The sequence below is a fragment of the Notothenia coriiceps genome, unplaced genomic scaffold (assembly GCF_000735185.1).
Source record: "Notothenia coriiceps isolate Sejong01 unplaced genomic scaffold, NC01 NC01_scaffold00011183, whole genome shotgun sequence".
Lineage (NCBI taxonomy): Eukaryota > Metazoa > Chordata > Actinopteri > Perciformes > Nototheniidae > Notothenia > Notothenia coriiceps.
In genome coordinates this window covers 170837-187685 of record NW_011343884.1, presented here as the reverse complement: position 1 = coordinate 187685, position 16849 = coordinate 170837, and the positions used below count along the sequence as shown (strand labels likewise).

The window sequence follows — 16849 nt, the reverse complement described above, 5'->3', positions numbered from 1 at the left end:
GTCAAAGCAGGAACTTAAATTGTAAATGCAGTAAAAGCACAGCTGTGACACATAACATTAAAGACAGCTCTCTTCTATTTTAAAGGGTCTCTATATGCTCATTTTCAGGTTCGTACATTATTGGTTTGTATTTTGTGCTTCTACTCTGACATGTTTCCATGCACTGCCTTTGATGCAGCACCTCTTTTGACCCTCTTTCAGAAACATGAGAGCAGGCTGCTCTGATTGGTTAGCTGGCCGGCTCTGTTGTGATTCGTCAACCGCTCGAACATTTCCCGCCCCTACGCTTATCACGTATAATGTGTTTGGGCGCTAGCCAATAGAAGCGGGAGTGTTACTTAGTGATGTCATTATGCTGAGGAAGTAAACAAAGGAGTACAATGGAAGCGTTTCAGGCATGGGGAGCAGGTGCTCTGGAGGGAGTTTTGGGATGTTGTCATTTGCAGACCATTTACATGCAACATAATAGGGCCCTTTAACCCTTTATCTGACGAGGAACCATATTTCGTAACTTCCGCACACACCAAACATGGCGCCCCCCCCGCGACTCAGTGAGATCGAGAAGCATGTGGTTTTCTCCCTGCCAATCAGCGAAGATCACTCTACGCCACTGAGCACGCCATTGGGGAATTTGACCAATCAGCAGATTCCTGAAACGGGTTAGGGTTAACCTAATAGTGCCCTATAAAGGGTTAACTCCCGCGTATTCCAGTAAGCCAGCATGCAGGGCACTGGAACTAGTACACCTAAATGTGTGAGCAAAGATTAATGTCCTCCATGTAAGTGACAATTGAAAAAGTGGACTTCTGTAAGATTGACAGGTCAAGGGCTGAGGGAACCAAAATGTAGATTCAAAGGGCATATTTTAAATTATGTATTTTCTGCACAATGCTAGACTGCATAAGGTATATTATAACAAATACATTCTACATAAGACCCTACAAACTTTTAATTGTATGTTTTAAAAAGTGAGTCATCTGCCGTCCTTTGCTCCTCCCTATTCTACATTTTAAAGTATTATTCTCAGTTTTGTAATGCTCGTTTTATAGCAAGTGTGTTTCATTGAGAGTCCGATCCTGCCCCCTCGCTCAGCAAGAGGCCACTCCCTTGACATATGGCACTACGTACTGTATGTATTACCCGGTGTCGAGGCGAAGTGAATGAGGTAATGGAAAGGACTGAAAGCTGTTTCAGGTGTTTTTATGATTTCACACCGGGATGCATTGATTGCAAAGAAGTAAGCTTTGCTGCTTTCTAAAATAAAATGATTTCCCAAAATGAAGCAAAGTTGGAGCTGTCTAACATGTGTTGTGTGACCATTATCAATCCCAGACAGGTTGCCAGGTCGCTGCGGTGTCAACGTGTAAGCATGCATGTGTAGTTTGCACTGGTGTCTGTGTGAGAAAACGTCATCAGTGCGGTTTGTAGAGGGCGTGGGCGTGTTTGCGTCATGCATGTCTGCACACATGCACTAAACTCTATCCTGTCATGTACAGGGCTGTCAGGGAGCCAGGCATTATGTTATTGGAGTTGGCAGCATGATTATTCCTGTCATAGCGATTAATATCAAGCAGAGTTGAATGTCCCCTCTCTCTGCGGAGAAGGAGCGCTCGTTCAGACGTCATGTTGTGAGGATGCCCTTGTCTGTACGGAAAGCTATTCACCCAAATATAAGTTAAATGGCGAGGAATTCTCATTCATTTTTATGGAGAATGATAAGGGTCTTTATCAGAAGAGTTAGAAATATTTCGCATTTAAAAAATGTTTTACAGAAATGTAATACTGCGGCTCATTTATTTCCCCTCTGCAACATGCTGTTTATGGGATCACCTGCTAACTTAAAGATTTTCTGTACATTGAACTCATTTAATGATCTCATAGCGATGCAGTTAAATACAGTTATTCTGCACATATTAAGATGTGATATGATATCAACGATTAAAAGTGCATGTGTTGTACATCCTGGAACTCGTGTTTACTGAGTATCTGCCACAGGCATATACTAGATAATGCTCTTCAGCTCTGTATCTGTACTTAAAGGAAATGTGCTTACTACTCAATGGAGAAAATATAGGACCTTGTACTAATCTGCTTCATACTGTACATTGCTGTTACGCTCTGAAGGCTCCAAGGATATCGCCAAAGGCTAGATTCTCGTTGTATCTTTGACGCCGCTTATGGATTTTTTCAAGTCATAACCTAAACCACAGGCTCTTTACTGTTCGTAGCATGTTTGAAAAATTGAAAAAGTAATCCTTTATGAAACCCTAAATGGAAAATGTAAGAGATTGTATGTTTCGAAGCATGACAAATCCAATTGGCTTTGAGCTTGAAACTTCGCACTGTCAAAGAGCGGCAGTTTCCTCAGGCTATTTCACAGCTTGATGAATGGCTAACGTCATCAGAATGAGGAACATTGTGTTTTGCTGTTGAGCTTAACAGCATGTCGGTAGGATGAAAAGTGGATACTGACGAGTGAATCTCAGGTGTGTTTGGAAAATGAAAAAAGCCTTGGGCTGTTCAGGGAAAAACAGTCGGGAGGTTGCCTCAGCCAAAACAACAAACCCTGTCAGCTGGTCAAGCTAATGAACCAGCAAACAAATGACCACTGAGTCCTGTAACGCTGATCATTACTTTGTCCGCCAATAAACCAGCCACCCAGCAAAAGCCTGCCGTTCGAAAGCTGACAAATGAGACGCCTAGGTTTGTCTGTCGACTAACCAGCCATCACCGTAACGACCCAGCAGGGTGTCGTTTCTTGTGGCTTCTTCCCCCTTAAGCCTGGTGGTTGATCTTTAGGCATTTGATTTAAATCACTGGACGTATTGCTGACTCCATTTTTTACTGGGCGATCACTCAGCAGGACTGTGGGGCACAGGAGCATTCCAGTCAGGCAATATTCCCATCCATCCACCTGATTTCATTACCCTCCTCTCCCGTAAGTGCTTTGCAGTTCCCAGGTCTGCAGAAAGATTGGCTATGAACATTTAATTATCATGCCCCTGTGACTATTATATTACCATAGATGTACCTCAACAAGAATGAGAAGGAACTACATATCTAACCGAGTGCAAAAAGGGAAAGGACTATCATTTAAATTAAAGTCTTTCTACGTGTGACTCATGCACAAATGTCCCTATAGGTCAAAATGAGATGTCAATAAACACATTAGTGATACTTTAATGCATTAGATAATGGTATCCTGTATTTGAAGGGCATATTCAGACTCTGGAGCTAGTGCACACTTGTGTACCTTTCTAAATGGCATTATAATATAATACAACCTCTGTAAACACAGTCCTCACTCCACAAAAACTAGGACAAGGTATTCCACTTGTATGCTTCAAGGTTACTAAATACTGTTAGTGGAGCTGAATGGATACAGATAATAGTCTTGTATAACCAGGTTGAAAAACATATTTTCTGTTGTGTGCTAAGATGCTAAATGATTTAAACTTAAGATGGAGAAGCCCTCTTCTGCGCATTTGTCTCTGATTTTCGCATGAGCAACGGTTCACTCGTCATTACTACTAATTAGCTTGTTAACCATTGTTTAACGTCCTAAAACTTATTAAATGCAACACTTTTTAATGACGGCCTGAATCATAAATTGGGTCATGGAGGTTAGGAGATTGAGTTGCATTATGGGAATTGTGGAATTTGGTCTTTTGGGGTAAATCATGAGACTATAAACGTCTGCATATACGGTATGAGCCTCTAACTCTTCAGTATGGACAATTCTTCATTTATTGTTTTACTATCACATATTTCTGGGATTCACATTTTGTTGGATGTTATTTAAAAATAATCATGAAAACCTAATAATATTCCAGTATCACAAATCTGTAGGTTCCTTTAAAATGTCCCAAGAAAATTGCAGAAAATTACTTTAAAGCTTTATCTTCGATTGATATGAAATGTTATTGACACATTTCACATTTTCTGAAATCTGTAGGAAACGTTTTTAAATCAAATCTGCTTAAATCCTCATAGTGTCCATTGATCAAATTGTAGTGCTTGTTAAGCAAAGTGTTGAATATCAATGTACCCGTACAGACTGAAGTGAAATGGAAACTCAAAAAAGACCTGCTAACATTGGTCAAGATCAAACACACATGGAGATAATGAGAAAGGGGTAGAATAATTGAACAGGCTGTATGAGTGCACATCTCATTTTTCCATTTTCAAAGTCAGTTCTCCTTCAAGTGGATGTGAGAGGTCGAATGACATACATATAAAGTCATTTATATTCTCATTCTGATGCAAATCTAAAATATTTTTCCCAACTGCTGCCCTCATCGTGCCTTCAGCCAGATGGAGACCTTCTCACTGTATCCCTCCAAACGCATTGAAGTCCTTACTTTTCCTATTTCACACTAAAAGACTGAATACACTGCACTATGCCAGAAAAATAAAGCAGTCTCCAAAGGATTACTTGAATAGGTATGCTGTCTATAGTTCAATCATATATTAAAGTGAATCTCAATGTTGTGATCTTACATCAAGATGGATGTTTTCTCTATATACCTTAACTTCTGACAATAGCGTCAAGCTTACAGCATGTTTATTGAATGCTGGATTAAAAACAGAAACAATACCACCCACATCGTTAATGAACCCCTTTCCCATATTTACCATAACTTATAAATACTCAGGCAATTGCCTCCTTATCTATCTATTGGGATAGGAAGCATTGACAAGGAGTTAATGTTCCATGAACACATTGCCACAACATGAAAAATAGCTGTAAATCTTCCACAGTGGCTCTGGTGGGGGGGGGGGGGACGATAATGCTTTATGTATGAGGCTTATGTACCATATCTGTGCTGATAGGATAGTCAGACCCAATGGATGTTATCTGCTGAGGGACAGCACCACAACTGACTATTTATATGACAATTGCACTCCTGCTTCTAATGAAAAGGGAGTGGAAACAGGTCAACAAGCAAAAAACTAATAAAATAAACTTTAAATCGAGAAAGAAAATAACCTGTGCTAGAGCCAGGAAATTAATAATCCAAAGTATAATGTGTTTCCATCAAGGGACTGGGGTTGGAAATGAGATTTTGGCTATAACAAAAATAAGATATACAAATACTCACTGATAACCCTAATTTAAAAAAGCCACTTTCTCTGCATTATGGAACTTAGGGTTGAATGAACTTTATAAGCAGGATGAACAACAACTACACAAACAAACATCAATAGAGTTATTATAATAAAGATCAAATGTGCTTAATAAATACAAAATAAGCTTTTTTCAAGCTATTCTGCAACATTAGGGAAAATCCTAGAGAAAAGGTTTGCTTGTGTGACATTTAAAACAAATTAATATCACAACTTGTGATATTAATTTAATCTGAATGTCATCTCAGAAGATACAGGCAGTGGCTTGATAAAAGGATATTATAAACTGTGTTTACAATTTAAGCAATACGAGCAGGTGACACATGGGCCACATTAGCCTCATACAGTCAATCTCTTTACATAATGCATCATGATGCATACAGCTAAAGCTATTAACCGTAGCTCAGTCAGCACTTAACTAATGGCAGGAAATGTAGCAACTCAAATGATTAATAACAGTTATAAAATAGCTAATAAAATTAGCCTACCTGAAGATAATGGTCCAACGAGGGTCTCAGATACACCTTCAGAATACCTTTACTAGTCCCACAGAGCGGAAATTTGCAGGCTGTATAGAAACATACACATATTCTTGTTTGTTACCAAAAGCACACTTTATCACCAACATTTTTAACATGCTCGTGTAGAAATAAAATGTTAAACTTACATGTGGGGGGGGGTTGCCAAAGAAACAGCGTGTCAGAAAGTTTCCAAAAAATTTGAATCTGTAATTGAGAAGCGGAACGAAGGTTTCGACCTGTGTTTCTTACCGGTCCGTTTTACAGGGACACCCTACCGGAAGGCTATTACATTTCAACGAAGTGAGGACGGACTTTAACATCACGAACATCTGTTACCTTTGCTCATACACTGTTTAATACTATCAAGTAAGTATATGTTACGTTTTAGAGGCATGTCATTACTAAGAATCCTTTATTTTTACAAAACGTTCGGTTGATTTACCGTTAAAGAGACTTGTATGGTGGCTAACAACAACTAGCTAACATCACGTTACTGTTGGCCAGAAATACATTGAAAACAACGTTAGCATGCTAAATGCTTCTTTGTGGAAATGGTGCAAATGTATTCCACGCAAGGAAGCTATTTACTTTTTTAATTGTACGGTTATATGAAGCATGTAATGGCGCAATTACATATACGCGGTTGTTTTTACGTGAATTATCGAGGGCATTTGTGTTAAGAAGGTTACATTATAATCGTTTCTATGGCTTAAAGAGAGGGAGCTTGTTGCTTGTCTTTTTTTCAAAATATGGAGCACATCACCATCTTTAACACGGAGAAAGTGAATTGCAAAGAGTCGAGATCCCGTTTGTTTGGTCGTAATTAGCACAAATATATAGTTTAAAAATACCCTCACGTATTTCTGAAAATTTCCTATAATTAATTAGAATCCGGTTTATTAGGAAGTAGGTTTACACACACGAGGAATGTGCTTCGGTGTAAATGGTGCATACATTGACATACCCAAATAGTAGTTTTCATATTACATGTAAATGAGGAAACAACACTTATTTTTAGGTAAAAAAACAAATGTAATTGTATATATATAAAAAATTATTCTTCAAAATAAGCTGTATCGGCAAAAATATGTGAGACTAGAAGTGGAAGCAACTGTTAATAAGTATGGGAAATCACTTGATTGTTTCAGATACATAATTGTACTTGCATGATGACTTTGATGTTATATTCTGGCCTCTGCATGAACATTTATAGTAACTTTTAATTTGACTTTTGCCTTAGCCTCTGGGTCTCTCCTCTCAGCAAGAATGACGGACAGATACAACATCCACAGTCAACTGGAGCATCTTCAGTCTAAGTACATCGGCACAGGACACGCTGACACCAGCAAGTGGGAGTGGCTGGTGAACCAGCACCGGGACTCTTACTGCTCCTACATGGGACACTTCGACCTGCTCAACTACTTCTCCGTGGCTGAGAACGAGAGCAAAGCTCGTGTTCGCTTCAACCTGATGGAGAAGATGCTTCAACCATGTGGACCTCCATCAGATAAACCTGATGATGCATAGATTACCCTGGAGTGAGCTGCGAATATTTTTTACTCGGTTTTTTCGGACATTCATCTTTTTCCTGCTAAACACATTTTATTTTGTCCTCTTCTAAAATGTCTGATCATCAACTTAACCCTGTATGACCCTGCCAAGACTGAATCAATTGTCCATTTACACAACAGCTGATACCTGGACAAAGGTCTTTTAGTTTTTCTTACATCCGGACTCTACCACTGAAACACATGTTTTAATACGACATGCAGCTGTAAGAGAGTTTTGTTTCAAGGGTGAAATCATTAGGAAATGGCTCCAAAATGTAAACGTGTATTAAAGAAGATAACATAACAAATTGGTGTAACATCATCTGTTGGATATTTGTATTAACTAATATAAACGTCTGTTTTGATTTGATTAAAATCCATTACGCTTCAAAATGTAGTTGCTTATTTTTCTTCTTGTCAAAATGTCAATACCCACACTATATACAGATCAGTGACAAATTCACGTTGGAAAAACAAAAAGAGACTTGGTTCAGTGTTGGGCCACCATGAGGAAACAACGGGCCGTTTCTCAATGTCGAGTGAAGCTGCTACAGAGCCACTATTTCAAGCATACTACGTCATCGAGTGGCGCCGAATCACTGTTTAAATGCCCAGCATACATGTGCTACCAAGCAAGCCTCCTCGACTTTGAGAAACGGCCACAGATTCAATGCTCCTTGGTTCAGCTTTCTCAAGGCTCTGTAATGTAATAGAAGGGATCAACTCTATCTGCTCAAAGATATTGCCACATTCTGAATATGATGGTGGTGTAGCAAACTCATCTTTAGCTGCGTTAACATGTCCACTCCAATTCAACACATAATTATACCAATTGAATCCTTAAGTGACCTCTAATGTGCTGAATGGAGGCATTTGCATATATGGTATGGTTTAAATAAGATATGTTTTATTCCATCACTTGAATTTAAAAGAATGGGAAATAATTATACTAAGAAAAAACAATGACATTATTTATTAAAGTGGGACTCCAAAGCCACTGTTGAAAACACATTCTTATTTTGAAGCATAAAGGCATTGTCTCTATACATGTTCATATGATACATGCAAGTATAAACTCAGACTTTCAAATTGCCCACCTACACAGTCTCTCACATTTCTGTACCCAATCATCCACCCACATGATAATGCCCACAGATCAGCTGTGCATGACATAAACACACATCCTGACATGCATTGCTGTCATTATATTTCTGATTGTAATCTGAAGTTGCAACGTGATAAACATGCGATTGTTTATTTCCATGGAGATTCTTATGTCACTCAAATCCAGAAACAAATTTCAAGGAACGTAATTTGAAGAGATGGCTGATTATACACGATGTCAGTGGTGAATAGAGCTTCTCATTGCCTGGTCTCGTACTGAATTTACATATCTGTAGAGCAAGTGATGGCAATTAGATCCCAAAGTGCAAATTATCTTCTGTTTGAGCAGTCACAGCGTGAAAGAAGAAAATTGGTTCAGTGTTGAATTTGAATCAGTCCCTTTGAACAGGAGTTTAATATGCTACCAGTCATGACAGAAGGCTGTTATAATGCAAATGGTCTCAGGGTTGTTGAAATATAATAGATGTTTGAAGTTGCAGTCGGTACAATGACTCTTGTTTATACTGAGGTCCAGAAAAGAGCAGCAGGGGCTGAGATTTGTCTCGCTGACTTCAGGTGAATCATCAAAGCATACTGCGGGCTACATTCACACACAAACACAGCACCTTGCTTTGGAGAGGATGCTATGCATGACTCATTGTTGGATTGAGAGACAAGTCAGTGGGTGCCAAGGAAGTTCCTGTGTGGTGCATCTCGTCTGTGTGTGTTTGTTGGAGGGTTGCTTAGTGGGGTAAGTCCTTGCCATCTGTCCACACTGTGAGAGTCGTGAAGTCAGTGCTGCCAAGTCAGGCATGAAAGCAGCGAGAGCTCTGTCTGTGTGCCGCCACACTCCCACATTAAACACTCACATAACTGACACATAAAGAGACGCCTCAGTTTCCAGCGACATCATTTGAGATGGACTTTTTAATGGGAATGTGGCTTGCAGGTGGGTGTACTTTAATTATAGGCTCTCACTGCCACAACATGCACTCTGTAAGTGAGGCAATCTGACAGAGACCTTTCTGCACACCTTTCTTTTATTTGCATGTTGTTCAGGGGAAAATATTGTGTCGAACCATTGATAAATTCACAAAAAGAAATGATTGTATCAGAAACACGTCTCAATTTCTCACCCCTGCAGCTTTCAGCCTGAGAAAGAACTCATAGGTGTATTTTGCAGTGGTAAGAAATGTTTCTGTGGTATGTGATATATTTCTGTATCAAAAGCAATAAAAAACGGTGTAAATCTTTTTTTTCCCGCAGCAGAGGGAAATGAAGAGTAGGTGAAACCGCTCGTTAAGTGTTGTTTATTCCTTCTGGAGACCTTACAATGACCATAAATATTTTGCCGTATTTATAGTCACTTCACAAAGACTTCAACAGGGAAATAAAAAAGTTTTATACAACCATAATACACATCCTATATTTGAAGGTAAAACTGTTTGCAATTCCTGGAACTTAATGATCACATGTCAAATGCAGCTATAAATACCCACTAGGGACACTAGCTGATGGATGGACCCTAATAATAATGGAATCAAATGTTCTTTTGTTTTCCCTCAGTGTGTACTTGAAGGTTATGAAGGTGTTGATCCAAATCTACAACAACAAAAAAGGAATACAACTAGAAGGATAGTACAGCAGCTGTAAAGGAAACATGAACCAGAAGAAATGTGGCTAAACATTTCAATCTCATTATTGTTTTTTCATCCTTCTGCTTTTGGAGTTATGACCCAAACACACCGTAAACGATGAATAAGCCGTGGTTGAAAGTAATTAAGTATATCTACTTTTGTTGACATTCGTACATATTCTTTACTTGAGTATTTCCATACTTAATTTTTGAGGCAAATATTGTATTTGTTTACTCCACTACATCTATTTTAACACTCAGTGACTTTGTACATATATAAAAACACATGATAAGCTGATATGGCATAATGCAGCAGTACTGTACTAATAACCTACACAGTATTTCACGTACTTCTTCCAACACTTCCAATAATGAAATGCTCCATTTGAAGTAGTCTAACAGTACTAGCTTGGTGAAGAGGCTTCTCCACACGAGTACTCAGGTTACATGCTTTAACACCTGACAGCCCAACACCCACTGGATCGATATCCTCTCACATAGCAGTTCATTATCACTCCCCTCTGTGAACCCCACAGCTTCTTTATGGTTCAAGCAATTAATGTCATCCACTCACATGGCCCTTTAAAAGCCATAGTTAGAACAATACATTCATGGGCATTGGTGCATGTTTGCATTTTTAATAGTCGCTGAATTAGTGATAGGCTCTGATTACACAAGACATTGGTTGAAAAGGTCCAGGAAATACATTCACCCTTGTCCAATATGATTGCTCCCACAATTAAATTATCTCTGCCCTTCTCACCCACCTGTTTTCTCCATCCATCACACTTTTCGTTACCTTGTGTGATATTTAACTGATGATTTATATCCACTCCATTTTCCATTCGAGTAGAAGTCCTGCATTACAGTCGAGATCACCAGGCAGTGTGCCAGAAACCAAACTGCCTTTCCACTCTGCCTGGGGAACTTCATTACCTTGGGTGTGTTAGTGCTTGTGTGTGTGTGTGTGTGTGTGTGTGTGTGTGTGTGTGTGTGTGTGTGTGTGTGTGTGTGTGTGTGTGTGTTTTGCAGCTTCCGACTCTTGGGGGATTAAAAGAGGAAACTTTTGGAGGAGATTGGCTGTTTATTACTTTATAAAAAAAAGAGCCCAATTTGGATTTAAGGTCTATGTGCAGAGTTCAGATCGGTAAACAGCAGCGAGATAAAGTTGAGGATTTAATGGAATAGTGTGTTCAGGTGAGAAAAGTAATAACTTTAATCAACACGTTTTCTCTCATTGACACACCGTAGCACTATGTTCTGTACAATCAATTCCAAAGCCAGCAGGTTACCAGATAAGTTGAATATCCCTGCTGGCAATTCAAGTCTTTGACTCTGATTTCCCACCACCTCTCTTTACCAATCTCCCTGTCTTATTATACATTCATGGTCTCTTGTCTCCTTCAATCTCTTCCATTTTCTTCTTCAGAACCAACTCCATTACGACTGCATGCTCTTAAAAAGCTGGCAGGCTCCGACTAGTCCTCTGAATGACACTGAATAGATAGGCTGGTACTTTGATACTTTAATTGTCATAGATGCTCCCATACAAACCGAAATAGGTTTGGAGCTGTCTGCAGCATACGCATTAAGATGCCAAGCATGGGACTTCACAATCTATTTAGGAACATGTCGTTTTAATGGCACAGCAGAATAGAGTCTCAGTCCTGTCACATTGTATACGCAAATTGGTTTGCTGAAAACACATTTGAATGAATGAGTCCCTGTTTTGGAAGCAGCTACAGTATTAGTGACTGGAATTGTCTTATGTTGCATAATTCATATTCAATTGATGTGTATAACAGCTTCAAACATATTTTATTATTTTATTTTCAATATAGGCTACTCAGCCACACGGGCGAAAAGACAAGTGGAGAAGCATGAGCAGACTAACAAATTCATTTTGTTTATGTTGTTTTAACTGCAGCAGACAGTGTAATTGGATACATGACATTTATCAATGGGACATAAAGAAAGACTATAAATAATTTACACAAGAATCTACAGACATGTCCGGGCTCTGTGAGGCTGTACAGAAACACACAAGTGCTTTGAGCTAAATGCTAACGGATGCTAACAATGACAAGATTCAACGTGTCTTATCAGAATACCTTTATTCGTCCCACAAAGGGGAAATGAAGGGTGTTACAGCAAAGTATAGATAGAGACAAAGAGAATAGAACACTATAATAAACTAAAAGGAGTGAAAATTGTATTTCAAGAATTTAAGAAATGTACAGACGTAGGCCTACAAATTCAAGTAGAAAGTAAGTAGCAGGTTTAGCTAGCATTTGCTAATTTGCACTGGATGATGTAAAGCATGTCAAGCTATACTATAAAGCTATTTATAAGAGAAAGTCATTCGTTTTGCAGGTTTTCAGTCAAAGGATTGCACAAATACATATTGTTTTACATGATTGGTATTTTTTGAAACATTTTGTACAATACATCATGAAATGTCTATACAGGCTACCAAACTTAATAGCAATCTATCTAATAGTGAAAGCATTTTACTCAGAACCACAGATGTAGTTTTTGTGATGACACTGGATGAAAGTTTAGAGGATCACTTCACGAGTCTTTAGGGGTTCATCCTTCTGGAACAATGAACTTCTCTCTAACCATTTCTCTCTGGACCAAAGTGGTAGACTGAACAACAATCCATATTCCTCTGAGCCAGACCGCTTCCTTGGCGGAAAAGAAAATCCATGTGTCTCCTCTCTTGGGGAGAATCATACGTCCTTTTGTAACCCAAGTAGAAACTCAATGAGAGCCAAAAGGTACAGCAATGTTCAAGACAGATTTCTCAGGATAATTACAGTGTCATCCTCCACAATTATTCAAATACTGAGTACATGGAAGGTGATGAGAAGAGATTGAGTTAAAGGCTTTCTTCATTAAAGAAAAAAATCTAATATCCTAGAAAGGCTTAATTGACACTAATTGCTCCACTAATGAGTTTCTAAATGGGCTCTTAAGATGTTTTACAGCCGTCCTTGTGATACAAGTGGAAATCCCAAAAATTGGCTCCCTTTTTAATTATTTTAGGAAATCTGAAAGGAATGATGTATTTAAAGAAAAACCCTTCTGACACTGTCTTTCCATTTCATGGCTCTGAATATTGAATTAGGAAATGTGCCTCCTAAAACCTGCTCTAAAAGGAGTGCAGAGTGATCAATGCAATAAAAAAAAATTCTGACATTTGTAAGGGAAACTTCTGCAGCAATGGAGAGTCAGGACTCAGAGAGACACGAGGAGAGTTGGAGATTTGGTGTGGAAACAATGATGTTTATTACAAGTCAACGGCCGGAGAATTCATATCACAAGTCACAGCAACAAAAGGTTCTGACTGCACGGGTGGGTTGTCATGTCAATTCTGACCAACGTATCTCTCGATAGACCTTTTAACTAGTTTACAGAGAGTTAATGAGCATATTGGGGGAGGTGTAAACATCTGGAGACACAGGAGATGTCTCTCACATCTGTGGAGCTTAGAAAGCCAGCGTTCTCAAAGTCGTAAACCATTTCGTGACCGATAATTGAACTGGTTTATCAAGATAGCTGGAGCCTCCCATTCCTTAAGAGAGATAACAGAGCCAGGGTTTGGTCGTAAACATCAACACACAGAATAGGTTAAATATCTAAAGTAAAGACAGAAATATTCTTTGACAGTTCCTCCCTTTTTATCATCTTTGATAACCTGAAAACATTAGTCTAATAATAATTTGGTCAATTCTTAAATCAATAGGCGTCTTCAGACTTGAGTGTGTTCTTACACAACATCAATTACATCACAAAGTAGAATAAGACTGAAACATTCAATCACAATGATTGCTCAGCCAATCATAATAAAAAATCATCTCTCATCAGTGTTTGATCATCTGTTGTCAAAAGCACAATAATGAACACACATAAATCACAGATGCATAATAGCAAAAACATCTACTTCAAAATAATATGTTTTAACATTTAACCATTAGTTGATCTCACTTATCAAACTATAAAATCAAAACCAGCATGCAGTTTAAAGGTTTACTTCAAGGCAATCACTAGTCAAAAGCATTTTAAAAACTCAGGATCATAAGAGATCCAGCTAAGGTGGTCCTGCATGTGCTGTATGCATCCTATTTTTACTCACTGTCTTCTATTACTTCATTGATAAAAGGTAAAACTGCTCATGTGACGAGAAAAAAAACAGGCTGACAAAATCAATGTTTTTCAATGATTCTTTATATACAAAAACAATATACACAGTCTGGACATAACAATGGCTGTGTTGGGGATATATGACATCATTCTTTGACTTCACAGATCATAAAAGAAAAAAATCAATGCATTTCAATGGCTGTTTTTCAAATTGGAGGTTTAACATTGTGACTGACACTTGTGAATCTCCAGCAAATCACTGCACCTTCCTGGGAATCGCACAAGATGAAGATACAATAACATGTTGACGATTAAAGGCTTTTGGCAGTCAGATTATGGCTCTGTGATTTGATTTGTGAATGTGATAAAGGAAGCCTCAAGAACCATCACAAGAGCAGACATCCTCAAATGTAAACATGTTCATGAACTGGTGGGAGTTTTACGGTACTGCAAATAAACAGCAGCACCTGGGAGAAGTTTGTTGGTGGATGTTTAAAACACCTCAACTGGAATTTTAGAGAAATATTTTAAATCTAATGGCAGGAATTCTTTGTTTGCATCTTTAATTTCACATTATCAACAATGCAAGGGCTGCGTGGTGTGCTAAAACTTTGATTTGGTCTCAATAAGGTTAATTGTGTTTACCTTAAAGCTTCATTTAAGATGAGATGAGACAGACTGCAGTCATAAACGTTTGACAGGACTCGCTCCTTGTGATTAATACTGTCTGGTTCAACCATCTGTCAATGCTCGTCCACGGTAGACGCAATACCTAATTCTATACTAAAGTATGGATGTGTGCATCGGTGAACAGAATAAAAAGGGCCCCTATATGGTGACAGCCCAGACCAGCACTCCACTGTGTTAAAAAGTCACCTGTGTAATAAAATAGACAACACCAGATGCAAGCAGCATATTCATGTTTACTAAGCATTGACTGGATCGAAGCTTTCCAAGTAAGACTTTTGATTGTATCTAAAGCGTTATTTATTTTTTTACAGTATTTGCTGTATTATGTTCAACTGTATACACAAGAGGCTGATATATGTCTCTTAAGATATGTTTCTGGACGCTGTTTCCTTTATATATAGCATAGCTAAAGAGGTATGGGAGATTTGGAGGGGACTATATGCAGCAAAGGGTCGAGGGTGGGAGTCGAACCCGCGCCTCTGCGGTTCGGACTCAGCATTAGTACACGGTACATAAAGAAGCTCATTTCACACTATGTGCAGACAACCAAATTAACTGTGCCCAAGCCAATGTAGTTTACATTTTCATATCCTACTTTGTGCAAGGTGACCTAAGGTTATCGGAAGAAATAAATCCAACTTGAAGTCCGGAACGGATAATAAATTGATTTTCAACTGAGTCTTCATCCATCAAAAACCTACTGCACTGCACCTGCTGACTAAAGTTGAAGTGGAGGTGGAACAGACTAGGAAATAAGCAGTGAAAGATGATTTGTCAGTGATCTATTTAGGAAACAGGAAGGTCTGGAAACAGGGCAGTCCTTGAATTAACTGTTCTCTGTATGAAGGGAACTGTTGATTTCATTATTATTGTCTGGGGATAATAAAAAATAAGACCATTAAAATCAGAGCTTAAAACATGTACATGTTATATTGTATCATACTGGTAGTAAAAGTGATTTCAATGTATGCACATGCTCGATATACATTATGTACAAAATAATCAATATATATAACAACATAGACATTGACATGAAGGAATACTGTTGGTTGTTTTCCATCACTGTACATCATTTCATGAGACAACCTCCGCACAGATTCAGAAGCACAAAGAAGAAATGTTTCCTTTTCAGTTACTATTGTGAATAATGACGGGTCATGTTGGGTTCTGTGGTCTATTGTGAGAACACACGCCTTTGGACGTCAGCAAGCTCAATCTGTCAATCACTATTCAGCAAAAATATCTCCTTGACAGTTCAATGTGCTGGGGAGAAAATCACTTTTTGTTTGTTTTGCTTCTCAAATTATTCCTTAAAATACATCTGAGAGCAAGTTATAAATTCAGATTATCTGTGTTTCTACACCAACTTTCTTTTTGCGTAAGCTCAGCAAACATTCTGGCTTTCACACACAACAATAAAATCATTATTAATTGACCTTTTGCATTTTGCTTCAACACACACCTTAAGCAGAACATCTTAAATTGCACCGAAGGGGAACATTAAAGCATGACATCTTTATATTTCAACTCCTCACACTAAATATCAATTTAGATGTAAGAGAGTCTTCTTTTTAAGAGTGCAAAAGGAAATCCCATTAATAATACATAGAGCCGTTTACTAATCTCCACAATGACTGCTTAGATAACTACAACACAGAGACATTATATTTGACCTTAAATGTGAAATTAAAGGAATAGTTTAACATTTGGCGATAAGCTAACATTCACATTATTTGCCAGGAGTTAGATGAGAAGATTAATACCACTCTCATGCTCTGTGATAAAGAAAAAAGTCTACCATCACCTTTACCATTCCCCCTGCTCCCAGTGTTCATGCTAAGCTAAACTAAGCTAATCACATGCTAGTGGAATCGATCTTCTTATCCAACACAAAGCAAGAAAGTGAACAAGTGCCTTTCATCACTGGAACAATGATTTTGACTGACAATGTATTTGCTGATTATTTTCTCAAGAAATATGATTCAATTAAAAACACGTTGGTTTGCTATCCTGGCTCCAAAATGGTGGAATGAGCTCCCCATTGACATCAGGACAGCAGGAAGCCTACACATCTT

General features: G+C 38.4%; 1 protein-coding gene across 1 annotated transcript; it reads left to right on the top strand.

Moving 5' to 3' along the window:
- The first annotated feature begins 5798 nt into the window (after positions 1-5798).
- On the top strand, positions 5799-7591 carry sf3b5 (splicing factor 3b, subunit 5). Its single transcript, XM_010772407.1, has 2 exons — positions 5799-6014; positions 6889-7591. Exon 2 carries the CDS (start codon positions 6915-6917, stop codon positions 7173-7175), a length of 261 nt encoding a protein of 86 aa, XP_010770709.1. The 5' UTR covers positions 5799-6014; positions 6889-6914; the 3' UTR covers positions 7176-7591.
- The last annotated feature ends 9258 nt before the right edge of the window (positions 7592-16849 follow it).